Below are 12,941 nucleotides of genomic sequence, written 5' to 3' on the forward strand. Positions count from 1 at the left end.
TTGAGTAATTATATTTTATATATTTATAGGAAGTTACTAAGGAGTCTGCTGATGATACATTGAAATTGAATGAAAATGATGAAAGCACTGCACATGCAAAGGTAATCATATTATATAATAATTTGTATAATATTTTTATCAGTTATGTTATACAAAAATATCAGTATAATAAATAAAATTTATATTATTTTAAAATAATTATTTTTTTTAGCCTGAATTGCCAAATTTCTCCACTGAATTGCCACGAATAACAAAACCTACACATCATATTTTCAAAGCTAAACCAAAAAAAACGTAAGTATGTAATGTTGAAAATTTCCTGTGCTTATTGTTCAGCTGTGATTTATGTGAAATAATGCTTAATGTTTATGTTATTTTTACAGTGGGAAATCAAATTCTAATTACGAGCATCAATTATTCCTCCTTGCAAAAAAAAGCAGGGAGGAATTAATGAAGCAACAACAAGAGTTGCATCTAATTAGGTTAGAACAAGAGAGGGAGCTTCACCTATTAAGAATAGAACAAGAGAGAAAGAAGCTGCAAATACTTGCATTAGAGGAGGAATATTTAAAAAAGAAAATAAATTTTGAAAAATAATAAAATATGGTTTTTATTGATTAAAATAAGTTTCAATATAAATGGCCCTGTTTATATTTTCGTCTTCATCTTCTATATTATCAGGGACAGCTGTTGGATAGATTAATAATTGATTTTCAAGGCCTGAAGGATCTAGAAAAATACAAAATAAAGTATTAAAATATGCTTATTTTTTATGTATCAATGGCATTATTAAATATACTTTGTTTACATATTAGTTTGCACAAATACCTTGATTTAAAATAGACTCATTAAAGAGTATTGCTAAATTGTGCAAAACTGCACAAGCAACAATAGTGGTCTTGATCACTTGCAGAGACCCTCGCATTGTTTCGTTGAGTATGCGGAATCTTTGTTTCCACACGCCAAAGCAACGCTCTACAGTATTCCTCGTTCGTATGTGACTCAGGTTGTACCTTTCTTCTGCCTGTGTCCTTGGTCTTAATATTGGTGTTAGAAGATGCGAAGTACAAGGATACCCGCTATCTCCAATCAGCTTCCCATGAAATTCATTCTCCTCAAACCTCCGCTTTATTGAGCTTTCTCTATATATGCGGGAATCATGTGTACTTCCTCTCCAGTGACACACAATATCGCAGATTTTAAGGTCAGAGTCACATACTACCTGTAATTATTGTCAATATTATTATAAACTAGTGGTCCGCCCCGGCTTCGCCCGTGGTACATGTTTACGTTTTCTCTACATAAGAACCATTCTCGTACTTCAAGGAATATAATAAAAAAAGAATTATCGAAATCGGTTCAGCCGTTCTCGAGTTATGCGCTTACCAACACATTTTGCGATTCATTTTTATATATAAGATTAGAAACACATAAAAGCACACATAACAATGAAAATTTATTACTTTAAATACACTATGATCAAACTAAAATGTTATTGTACAATGTTCATACTTGAGTGTTAATGGAGTAATGTCCCTTCCTATTAACATAGTACTGTCCAGCCTCTCCACTCACTTTGCGTATCTTAATATGAGTACAATCTATTGCACCAATGATACGCTTCATCCCGCATATGGCCTCAAATTTCCTAATTGCTTTGGCTTCCTCGGTTGAGTTCGACGGCATATTAATATAACGCGAACTTTTAGAAGCTAACGCAATAGCAACATTTCGGGACAAACGGGAAAGTGTCTGTTGACTCATTCCGTGAATGTCAGCACAATCTTCTTGGATCTGTAATGTAATAGGTCGTTATACAGGCTTTTCTATTGTATATATCCAAAACTAGAGCACAAAAGTCACATCTACCTCATGCCGGCCCCAATATCGAATAACTGCCATCACTTGCAGTTCCACTGGAATACCGCCCCCTCGAGTGTCCACGCGAAGGTCATCCCGAATCAAATTAATGATTTGTTGCATGTTATTCTTTCCGAATCTATACCTCGACCGGAATTCCTCTTCGTCGAGGTCCAAAGGATTCACCCTCTGTTTATAATTTTTTCTTTGTCGCCTACGAATATTAAAATAACGAATCTCCTGCACATCATTGGTAAAATCGTCGATCAAGGTATCATTTATATCCATTTTATTGCAAAAATAATAAAAAACACTAATATAACTTTATTATTTGCAACTATTGACAACAGCTGTTTGACAATAATATCCGCCATGATGTCTCTCAAATAGATTTAAAGCCTTTTAAAGCAGGGTCGGACGTTTCTTAAATTTTGACATTATATAACTGTTACTTATACACCTCTCAACACTGAATTGGGTTTATAAGTGAAAAAAACGTTGATCAACAGCTAAGAGGGGCTCTTAAATTTGAGAGACGTTTATAAGTAAGGCTGTAATAGATTAATGGTATTATTGTATTTGCATAATATAGAGTAAATAAATAATTTAAAAACTTGCAGTACTTATGTATACTTTTAATTTCATCTTTATTAAACTTAGAATGAAAACAATGTAGGTACTATATTAAGGTACAATTAAATTTTTACATTTTCAGATGTATGATACAAATATGAATATTTTAAGTGTAGACTGTAGACATGGTGGCGCCTCCCCCAACTTGAAGTTCTCACTACCACATGATCATCTCCCAAGCCGGTACTTCCTTGTTCAATGTTTGGGCAAGCCGGCAATCAACACAACTGTGAAAGATAAATTGGACTTAAACTGATTCTTTGTTGCTTTAAAATTTAATAAGTACATTTAATATGTTTACTTTTATTATTAAAGGGCTTGTCATGGTGTATGTAAACGTCTAAAAAGAAGTTTTTTAAACAATGTCGGTATGGTTTGTTAAATATACCTTATATGTTAATAATTTTTCAAGTATTTCAACGTTTTAGTTGTTTGTCTTGCAATTCTTAATATTGTATTAAAAAAAACTTAAATGTGTAGGTACAATGCCTTAGAAAACTTTTAATATAAGTAGCTTCTAACCAAACATAGATAGGTTTGCTTATAAATTAATATAAATATTTACTTTTGACCAGCTGCTCTAGTTTTTGTGAACTCCCAAATCATTTGCACTTAAACTTTCAGCAGAGAATTCTATCAACTTCGTCTCATCATAACTTTTAACTTGTTGGGAGTTATTTATGTACCTTTGTCTGTGTAACTTCAGGGTCAGGGAGCTTCGCGCACTCTGCACAATGTTCTGCTGCAAGTTAAATAAAAATTACTTCAATAAACAATAATCAAAACAGACGAAATCATGCAAAAACCAATACTTTATTCGTAAAAATATAATATCTGTGTTATCATAAATCGTTCAATGTTTTAGATATATTTATTACTCGTATATTATCTTACCTTGCTATTTCAATTGCTCTTTCATGCCTCTTTCATGCATTATTTAATGCATATTACTTATCTTTCGCAATTTTTCAATTTGATATAACCAAATTTTAGTTAATAATACGAGGACAGTGATTATGACATTTGGATTTTTGACGTTTAATTTTCAATCACCGCCATTTTTATAATAACAACCTTGTTTTGTTGAGTTCACAAAATAATCTTACTTTATTTTGGTACCGTGAGAATTTAAAACATGATTACTATACGATTGCATAAAATGTCCAATGAGCGAATGAATTCCGAAGTTTTGTCTATTTTTTTAAGATTAATGGCTTGGCTACGAGGCTTTTAGGCCAAGTCGTAATGATTTGTATCGAACATTAAACGTCAAAAATCAAAATGTCATGTCACTGTCCTCATAATTATGAAATTTCAGATAAATATAAGCTTAAATATGTGAATCTCATCTCTGGATAAATGAGAAAGTGCGAAAAAGCAATATTGAAATAGCAAGGTAAGATAAAGTACGAGTAAGGACGATTTATGATAACAGACTACAGAGATATATTTTTACGAATAAAGTTTTGGTTTTTGCATAATTTCGTCTGTTTTGATTATTGTTACTTAATTGAAGTAATTTTTATTTAACTTGCAGCAGAACATTGTGCAGAGTGCGCGAAGCTCCCTGACCCCGAAGTTACAAAGACAAAGATAGGTACATGAATAACTCCCAACGAGGTAAAAGTTATGATGAGACGAAGTTGATAGAATTCTCTGCTGAAAGTTTAAGTGCAAATGATTTGGGAGTTCACAAAAACTAGAGCAGCTGGTCCAAAGTAAATATTTATATTAATTTATAAGCAAAACTATCTATGTTTGGTTAGAAGCTACTTATATTAACAGTTTTGTAAGGAATTACACAGCTACACATTTAACTTTTTTTTTTAATACGATATTAAGAATTGCAAGATAAACAACTAAAATGTTAAAATACTTGAAAAATGATTAACAAATAAAGTATTTATTATTTAACAAACTATACCGACATTGTTTAAAAAAACATCTAAAATTACATACACCATGACAAGCCCTTTAATAATAAAAATGAACATATTAAATGTACTTATTAAATTTTAAAGCAACAAAGAATCAGTTTAAATCCAATTTATCTTTCACAGTTGTGTTGATTGCCGGCTTGCCCAAACATTGAACAAGGAAGTACCGGCTTGGGAGATGATCATGTGGTAGTGAGAACTTCAAGTTGGGGGAGGCGCCACCATGTCTACAGTCTACACTTAAAATATTCATATTTGTATCATACATCTGAAAATGTAAAAATTTAATTGTACCTTAATATAGTACCTACATTGTTTTCATTCTAAGTTTAATAAAGATGAAATTAAAAGTATACATAAGTACTGCAAGTTTTTAAATTATTTATTTACTCTATATTATGCAAATACAATAATACCATTAATCTATTAGTGTAGGAATTATTCATTGTGATGTAAATATAAAGTTTTTGTTTATTGCATTTTAAGTTTTAAAGGCTGGTACTTACTATAAATAAAATTTAATTTTTTTAATCAAGGGTGTTTTTAATATGCTATTAACTTACAAATTTGGATTTGAGTTATATGTATATCTACCTAATTGTTTTTAATAAATATTTAAGCTAAATAGAATTGAATCTATTTTCAAATAATTCCACGTTTTATTACATTTTTTTATATTCATATAAATGTTATCAAGAGAAGTAAAGGAGCAAATGTTTTGTCAATGAATAAATAAAAAGGACTAAATAAAGATTTTGGATTTATAAAATATGTTTTTAATTGCACTAATACATTTAAAGCATGATATTGCTTCCTATTGAAAAAAATATATCCATGTTGCGCTGGCACTTTATAGCTTCTTGAATACTATCAATGCTTCCATGTGGTTATGCTGGGTAATCTTATCCCTAGTGCTTGGAATTGATTGTAGAATCTGGAAATAAATAATGGTATTATTTCTCAAAATTAAATGAGATCCCTAACATAAGTATAATATGGGTAGTGCATTTGAGTGTAGATTTACTTTTAAGTGTTTTATTATATAAATAATATAACATGATAAAATATATTGAATCAAGAAGAAATAATAAACAATCTTTTATAGATTTACATTAAGTAGGTATTAGATAAAATTTATGTTTAGAGAATAAGTAGGGTTGCATTTTATTATATACCTAGAGAAATAACAAGTGGAGAATGTGTACATAAACAAACGTATTTTTAAATATACTCTTAAGATTTGCATTGGGTATGGTACTTACATTACTTTTATCTTACACAGATAAACCTGTAGGTTATAATTGTATTTTAAGATTGTTCATATGATGCCCCCATATCTCATAGAGACTCGCGACGATTGCGCACTTCGCAATAATAAATTATTTACACGATTCTTCTTAAATCAAAAGGTTTGAAGCCTTTTCTTGGAACAACCCGATGTAGTTATGTTAATTTTGCATTTTTAATATTATAAATGTATTATCTTCTTTAAAAGCTTCATTTATTAAATAGATTTCCATCTACATACGTTTCACTTAAATTTGATGTGTATTCTTTTAATAATATTCAAAATAATGTTATAAAAGTTCCATATTTACAACTTCACTAAAATTGCTTAAAACTGTCATTATTGACATTATAACAAGAATGCTAAATGTCAAAAAGAGCGTGCCGGTTCCAATTTTTCGATTGACGTCTCGAAACCGCTCGAAACAGTCTTGTTGCAATTGGTTTACATATGTTTTAGAAGGTCCCGGTGCCAAAAAAGTAAGATTATTTTTTGAACGCAACAAAACGTACCCATAATAAGACTGTTATTCTAAAGGTGCCGGTTACCCCCCTGATGGTATACAAAAAGTACAATGTCTATAATATTAAGATGTCGGAAAATTATCAGAAAAAATTAATCAGTTAATATTAGTTTATAAACAGGGAAGACATAGGACATTTTCTGCACTTCATATTTATCTTTGTTCTAGTCAAGAAGCTAACTTTAAAAGGGCCCAATTATACGTGTCAACGTTGTGATCCATTTACAATTACATTGTAAAATGTATTAAAAATTATAGTAGGTATCTACGTAATATATTGGGCATTTCACAACATTTCCCCTGCGTGTGAAATAGCCCATATAAAAAAAAATGTAAATAAAGTAACGTTATGTTTGACAGGATCCCGTTTACCCGACAACAAAAGAAATGGCGCAACTAGACCAACAACTGTTTGGCGAAAACAACCCATTCTCATTTCTAAGACAATGTTCAATACATTTTATGAACGATCCCATACGCTCAGCTCTAGCGAAGATTTATGGAGCCAGAATATGTGATAAAAGTGACTTTTTAACTCACATTGTGATATCAAAGGAAACGGATAGACAAGAATTACAACGCATTAATAATAATGGCGACGTTAAAATCGTGTCTCAAGAGTGGTTTGATAAATGTTTAGAAATGAAGAAGTTAGTGCCAGTCTCGTGAATTACCTACACTTGAAAAAAAATATTTTTATATAAAAAGTTTATGGATATAAACTGTACTGTGTAATAAAATAATATTTTCCTATATTGACTTTTATTTACCCATTCTCTCATTAAAATAATAACTATAAGTCTTCATAATACAATGTTTTTGCGACGTTTTTGAGAGCTTACACTACATATTTACCTAATAAAAATATTCCCACAATTGCCAGTAGACTTTGAATTTTAAATTGGACTCACTCACCCTATAGAATGTAGGTATATAAAATCGGGAATAATACAGGCAAAAGATACAATTGTTTCAAACTACACGTAACTAGGCAACTTAAATTTGTCTGCATGAGATATCTTCTTTTTTGTTTCCGATATATAAAATAAACTTTAATTCACTACAAATGTACACAATATAATCAAATGCAATGGCTCGTAAAATGAACAGCACGGACCCGTATCGAAACCGATACGTTCACAGAGTGATCTTTGTGAGATGTAATTTGCTACCTAATGGTTCTATCGTTGCGCCTCATCGGCTCACGATTATTGCTCACAATCGTATGTTGTTCCTTTGAAACTTTTGTTTTTAATAAAGCATCTGATATTCTGTACAACAACACATGCACTTAACTGTTCTATAAGTATGTATAGGTCCTTAGGTAGGTATAGATACCTACCCAATCAATTCCTTTATATATTGATCGATACAAACATGGTAACAAAACTATGAATACCTTCTCACGATTCTACGATTCATTGAAAAGCTATATCATTATTGCTAGTATCGTATAATCTCAATTTATTGGACATTGGCTATTGCGATTGAAATTTGAGTGCTAATTGGAAATCGCCGCTCGAGATGGGGTATCATTTTCATTCGTAATGATACTTTGCAGACTAAATAAAATCTTCTGAGAGAAGGAATATAATATGTAGGTAACTTTATTACATTCTTATTTATAATTGCGTAGGAACTAGGATTGATTTAATTTCGTTTACTAGTCAGACAAAAGCAGAACACTCCTTATCCTTCATGTACCTACCTACCTATAACCAATGTAACCGTTACTTGTAAAACTCGACTTAAAAATGAAACTGTAGATAACTTCAAAATCGACGCTGCATGTATGAAAATACTAAAAAGTTTATTTCTGTTAATTTATTTCTTTACGTTACATAAACAAAGATCTATACGTACCTAATGAAACATACGTCCATTTAATTAAAATTTTAACACATTAGTTTCGAATTGCAATATTGTTAAGAAAGGGCTCTCGTTTATGTTAGGTAGGTATTTCAAATTAAAATCATACTACATTACAATTTACAACCTAAAAAACTAAAGAGTTGTTTGTTTATCAAAGTAGCAGTTTTTGGAAAAGGACAGTATGAAGAGTTAATATTCACAATAACAGTTGTGTTTATTTTTTTGCTACTTCTAATGCACAGCTGGTGTGAACTCTACAAACAACCAACAAATCATAAATGTATCACTTTAAAAAAATAACGTAAAAATGTAGTACAATATTGTTTCTATCGCTATCCGCCCCTACAAAGATCGACCAATAGCGAAGAAGCTGGGCGGAGCATAATACGCTTTAAACGTTTGCACATCAAAAGCTTCAGCTATCATACTCTGAAAAGTAGTTTCAGCGCGAACATGATTCGTGCATCATTTAAAATTTAACTTTCTCTCGCATATAAATATTACTTCTGTTATAATACTTCACAAATAGTGAATAGGTACAATGTGTTGAAAACAAACTGATGGTTGTATGTGGGTGGCTATTTTGCAAATTGTGCAAACTATTTTGCAAACTGTGATTCAGAGCATTTAATTGATGTAAAATGCAAAGTGAAAACGCAGAAGAAGGTGTTCGTAAAGCTCTTCGAACACCGAAGTGTGCGAGGTGCAGGAACCATGGGGTCATCTCCTGTTTGAAGGGTCACAAACGCTTGTGTCGTTGGCGAGATTGTCGCTGCCCTGGCTGCTTGTTGGTGCTAGAGAGGCAGAGAGTAATGGCTGCACAGGTAAGGTTTTAATATATTATATTATATTTTATCGCAGCTGTCTAGCCCCAGGTGTCTGAAGAAAATTCGGATCTTATCTGTAAAAGTGTGTTTAAAGTAAAGTGTAAAATATCCTTTTCCTCCATTAGAAATACTTAAAATGCAATTAAGGTACCTACCTACCTAAATTTACCCTTATCGTTACTAGACACATACCTAAGTAAGAGAGTAACTGTTAACTTAAGTTGTACCGAAGTTTAGAATGTAAAGACTAACGAATTTTAAACGCGATTTCCTCATTAATTCATTATAATATTGCTTACCTATACCTATCGACGTTTCGAACTGCACTACACTTTGCGTGGGGGGTTTGAGATTAAATCGTGTTAAAAATCTAAATACTCGCTTAAAATGAAACGCACCAAAATAACATTAAAAATTTATTTTTACGGAAAATAATCTGTAAAGTACAAATATTTTCTTTAACTAATAGGTAGCTCTCCGTCGCCAACAAAGTGCGGGTGGCACGGCCCGCGACGGCGAAGCGGCCGCGCTCGCAGCCCGCAAGCGTGCGTACCGAGCGCGGTTGCGATGTATGCAAATATCACGCACGTACCCTGTTGCACCGGCTAATTATGGTAAGTTGACTCTACCTTAGTTAATTTAAGTAATTAATAAGTTAGTATAAAAGAAAATAAAATGAACCAATTACTAATATTAATTATTATTGGATTGGTTGCATAACCTATCCAATAATAATTCTACAAGTCTAGTAGGTTTCTTATCTGTGCCCTGGTGCCAAAGGCCCATGCGAGACGTTAGGGTTCTTGGCAGAATATTATAGACAAGATAACTTGAGAGTTGAGACCTGATACCTACAGAGATAGCTTGAGACCTAATGAAGGACATAGAATAAGGTTTTATCGCGGAAATCCCACGGAAAGGTGCAGGTTTTTCTCTAACTAGGCGGGCGTCGGGAGGAAAGTTCGCCACGATTAATAATTATACCTACCTATTTTGCAAACTGCACTTCGCTGTATCTACAATTTACCAACAGCTTAAATAAAGTTCAAAAAAGTTTGGAAAATCCAAAAGTGCACGCCTCATAATTTTTTTTTAATAATTATTTATTAATTATTATTTTTGTTTATTTAATAACAATTAAACCACATCGAATCAGACCCTGAAAAATGAAAGGGTTCTATTCCTGAGCATACTCAAGCGTAAGAGAAAAAAAAAGACTCGATTAGTAAAGTATTTCGGTCGCTATCGTGTTAACAAGAAAATCCTCCGCACATACAGACACACGGACGTCCAAGACAGAACTTTTTTAAACTGTTTTTTAACTAGTTTAAATAACAAAAATGACATCAAAAATATCATGAATGTTAAAAATAGTGTTTTTTCTTAATATGTGTGTGTATGTATTATCTTACAAGTGCAATGTATGATACATAAAGACATTTTAAGTTTGAAAAATCAGATGTTTTGCGCGAAGTGACAGTAGTACCCACCTCAACGCTTCGCTTATGAGGCGTGCAATAAGCATTACCATGATGAAGTCCCTAAGTTTTGTTAACTAGGCACGGAGTGTTTAGCATAATAAATAAAATTTGAGCATAGGAAGCTTTAAAGCTGCAAAGCTGTTAAAAAAATCTATAGTTTCTATGAATTAAAATAGTTACGTGAATCAGTACCTACTATAAGTACCGACATTATTTTATGGGTGTTATATTATTAACAAATGACACTTGTTAAGCAAAAACAAAACATACAAATTCTGATTGTTTAAATATTATTTTTAGTGAATGTCTCGTCACTCGTGTTAAACTGTAAACCACTCAGATATTTGTTATTGTTGTAAGCGAGATCACACTGTCGTGTGTTTCGTTTCCGACTACTGAAATGTACAATGCGAATTAGCTGAACAAATATTTACTTTGGAACATTGACTCGGGTTAAAGTTGTGTATTTAAGAGGAACCAGCTTTTAACTTTAACTCATTCACTTAATGTAAACAAAAATGTTCCTCGTTATTACAATTTTTCTCAAAACTTAAAACAACTTGCGTAACAGTTAACACTAACATCGTCAAGGGAAACAATTTTTATTTCGGGAAGAAATAGAGTCGTTACATTCCACACTATTATGTAGGTGTGATGTTAGACACTTGGTAATTTGCCGTAATGTAAAAAGATACTCTTCAAACAATTAAAAATAGGCACCGCAGCCGTAATAAAAAGTTGAACGACGCGTCTCATGTCCCCTTCATTAAAGAACAAAAGCTGTCATCTAAGAGTCGGTAACATTTCACAGTCTATTAAGAAAAAACTAAATATCTTTTAACTATTTTTATGGGCTCTAAAAAATGTGAAGATTGTTTTACAAGAAAATTCAGAGGCGCGGCTCTTTGTCGCGGTGTCGTATTACAGCGCTGTTGACTGTAAACATGTCTTTCCGCCCGGGTGAATGATATCTCGACGGGCGCCAAAAAGTTCATTTCAACGAATGTGTTCGTGTTATGAGATATTTGTTTCGGTACATCATTTGTTGCATTGCCAGTGTAATCGTGAATCATTTTTTTAATTCACACAGTTTGCGTATAGTTACTTGTAAATTTTCATAACAATTTTGTAATTTCACGTTCAGAGCTGAAATATTTAGCCATCTATTTATCATTATTTATTATAGCATGGCTATTGGATAGACAATTAATAATTAGACATACCTGGACGTTCTCAGACTAAACAATATAAAAAATGGGTTGTATTACAAATAAAGTTAGATTACGCACGTTTAACGTCTATAGTTACCTACCATTGAATTCTGTGCTATAGTAGTAAAATGATTAATTTCTTATTGCCCAGGTGCACCACAAACTAGCGACACCGCATGGTCAGAACGCGTACGCAAGCGGCGCGCGTTTGCAGACGCAGCGTTAGAGAGAGACCTTCCCACCAACCCCTACACCGAACCAGCCCCCGCTGCGATATTCTGCAGACATCTCCTAGCGGCTCTACTCACTAACTATGCGCCACAACCACAACCACGACCGAAGATATCTTTCTCCATTGAATCTATTATTGGCGTTCAATAAACTTGAGTATTTTTGTAGTTGGGTTGTGTGGTTCGTAACTATTTATTAAAATGTATATTTGTGGGATATTCTGTTTGCATATATGTTATTATGTTTCCAGCATACAAGATGGAAATTATTCAGCTAATATGAAGTGACAAGTTAATTTTTAAAAGCCTTATTTCTCTGTGTGCTTGAACGTAAGGTATTTTACGACAGTTCTGAATCAATATTGAAATAAATGCAAATAAGCTGGTTTTTCTTCTGTTATTCATATTGTTGTTTCTTATATCTTTGTAAGGTATATGGTATAGAGAAATTTGGCTCAGGCTTTCTTCATTTTAAATAACAATTTGTTAATCTTAAAAAAATATTTAGAAATGATATTGTTTAGACATGAAAATTAATATTTTGATTGACTGAATTGTAAACTAAACTAATAGAATCCATTCACTTTAGACACTTAATTCACCTAGACTTAAGAGTAAGGGATTGCTTATGTAATAAATAAAAGCCAAATAATCGAACAATGAGTGCTTTATTAACGAAATGTATGGTAAAAGAATGTCTATGGTGAGGTCAATGTATACAACCAGAACTTACATTAGGTACTAAATATTTAGTGTAGCGTACTCTCGGTGACGCGTTTATGTACAATTCCGACAAACAGTGAGTACAGAAACTAATTTCGATACAAAAACGAGAACAATTTTGAAAGCATGTACAAGAGCACTACGAAAATAGAACGCGGAGTTGTATTTAATATTTTTGCATCGCTAACACATTTTGTATGCGTTTGAACATGTGCCATTTTCCGTAGTGCTACGTAAATGCCCGTTAGGCCACGTTGGAGGCAGCGACCGACTCGTACGACACACAAACACACTGTACTCACTGCAAATTTACACAACGTTGCAACAATCACGTTTCACTACAACACAATACATCA

At 32.3% G+C, this 12,941-nt stretch overlaps 5 protein-coding genes and 2 long non-coding RNA genes across 10 annotated transcripts in view; 5 read left to right on the forward strand and 2 right to left on the reverse strand.

Moving 5' to 3' along the window:
- LOC149907967 (uncharacterized) overlaps nucleotides 1-666 on the forward strand; it is a 1,639-nt gene extending 973 nt beyond the window's left edge. The window contains exons 4-6 of the mRNA XM_090103440.1: nucleotides 30-101; nucleotides 212-294; nucleotides 384-666. Of these exons, the coding sequence (XP_089959566.1) occupies nucleotides 30-101; nucleotides 212-294; nucleotides 384-597 (369 nt within the window). The 3' untranslated portion in view covers nucleotides 598-666. The remainder of the gene's footprint in view (nucleotides 1-29; nucleotides 102-211; nucleotides 295-383) is intronic.
- The window catches only part of DNAlig4 (DNA ligase 4), an 18,706-nt gene extending 11,712 nt beyond the window's left edge, over nucleotides 1-6,994 (forward strand). For all 3 annotated transcript variants that reach the window (XM_090103088.1, XM_090103090.1, XM_090103089.1), the window contains exon 13: nucleotides 6,602-6,994. In XM_090103088.1, coding sequence (XP_089959214.1) covers nucleotides 6,602-6,910 — 309 coding nt within the window. In that variant the 3' untranslated portion in view covers nucleotides 6,911-6,994. The remainder of the gene's footprint in view (nucleotides 1-6,601) is intronic.
- LOC149907966 (uncharacterized) overlaps nucleotides 1-7,404 on the reverse strand; it is a 13,717-nt gene extending 6,313 nt beyond the window's left edge. The window contains exon 1 of the mRNA XM_090103098.1: nucleotides 7,097-7,404. The gene's annotated coding sequence lies outside the window, so the exon portion shown is untranslated. The remainder of the gene's footprint in view (nucleotides 1-7,096) is intronic.
- LOC149907957 (protein rolling stone-like) overlaps nucleotides 1-10,123 on the forward strand; it is a 75,280-nt gene extending 65,157 nt beyond the window's left edge. Inside the window, exon 5 of the transcript XR_016456816.1 lies at nucleotides 9,995-10,123. The gene's annotated coding sequence lies outside the window, so the exon portion shown is untranslated. The remainder of the gene's footprint in view (nucleotides 1-9,994) is intronic.
- Nucleotides 2,627-3,173, reverse strand: LOC149907968 (uncharacterized). The gene is made up of 2 exons (XR_016456789.1): nucleotides 3,059-3,173; nucleotides 2,627-2,720 (listed from the first exon to the last, which is right to left on the reverse strand). It is a non-coding gene; the product is annotated as an uncharacterized LOC149907968 (long non-coding RNA).
- On the forward strand, nucleotides 3,823-4,734 carry LOC149907969 (uncharacterized). The gene is made up of 3 exons (XR_016456777.1): nucleotides 3,823-3,889; nucleotides 4,031-4,211; nucleotides 4,554-4,734. It is a non-coding gene; the product is annotated as an uncharacterized LOC149907969 (long non-coding RNA).
- On the forward strand, nucleotides 8,304-12,514 carry dmrt11E (doublesex-Mab related 11E). 2 transcript variants are annotated; one of them, XM_090103101.1, is made up of 4 exons: nucleotides 8,304-8,937; nucleotides 9,410-9,554; nucleotides 11,784-12,043; nucleotides 12,114-12,514. In XM_090103101.1, the coding sequence occupies exons 1-3, from the start codon at nucleotides 8,755-8,757 to the stop codon at nucleotides 12,011-12,013; spliced, it is 558 nt and encodes a 185-aa protein (XP_089959227.1). In that variant the 5' UTR covers nucleotides 8,304-8,754; the 3' UTR covers nucleotides 12,014-12,043; nucleotides 12,114-12,514. The 2 variants fall into 2 exon arrangements, with proteins under 2 accessions (XP_089959227.1, XP_089959226.1); XM_090103100.1 differs by having other exon boundaries at nucleotides 11,784-12,514.
- The last annotated feature ends 427 nt before the right edge of the window (nucleotides 12,515-12,941 follow it).

This window comes from Colias eurytheme, chromosome 6 (genome assembly GCF_061535395.1).
Source record: "Colias eurytheme isolate Ceu_HAF_F1 chromosome 6, ilColEury1 Martin Lab GWU primary, whole genome shotgun sequence".
NCBI classification, from domain to species: domain Eukaryota; kingdom Metazoa; phylum Arthropoda; class Insecta; order Lepidoptera; family Pieridae; genus Colias; species Colias eurytheme.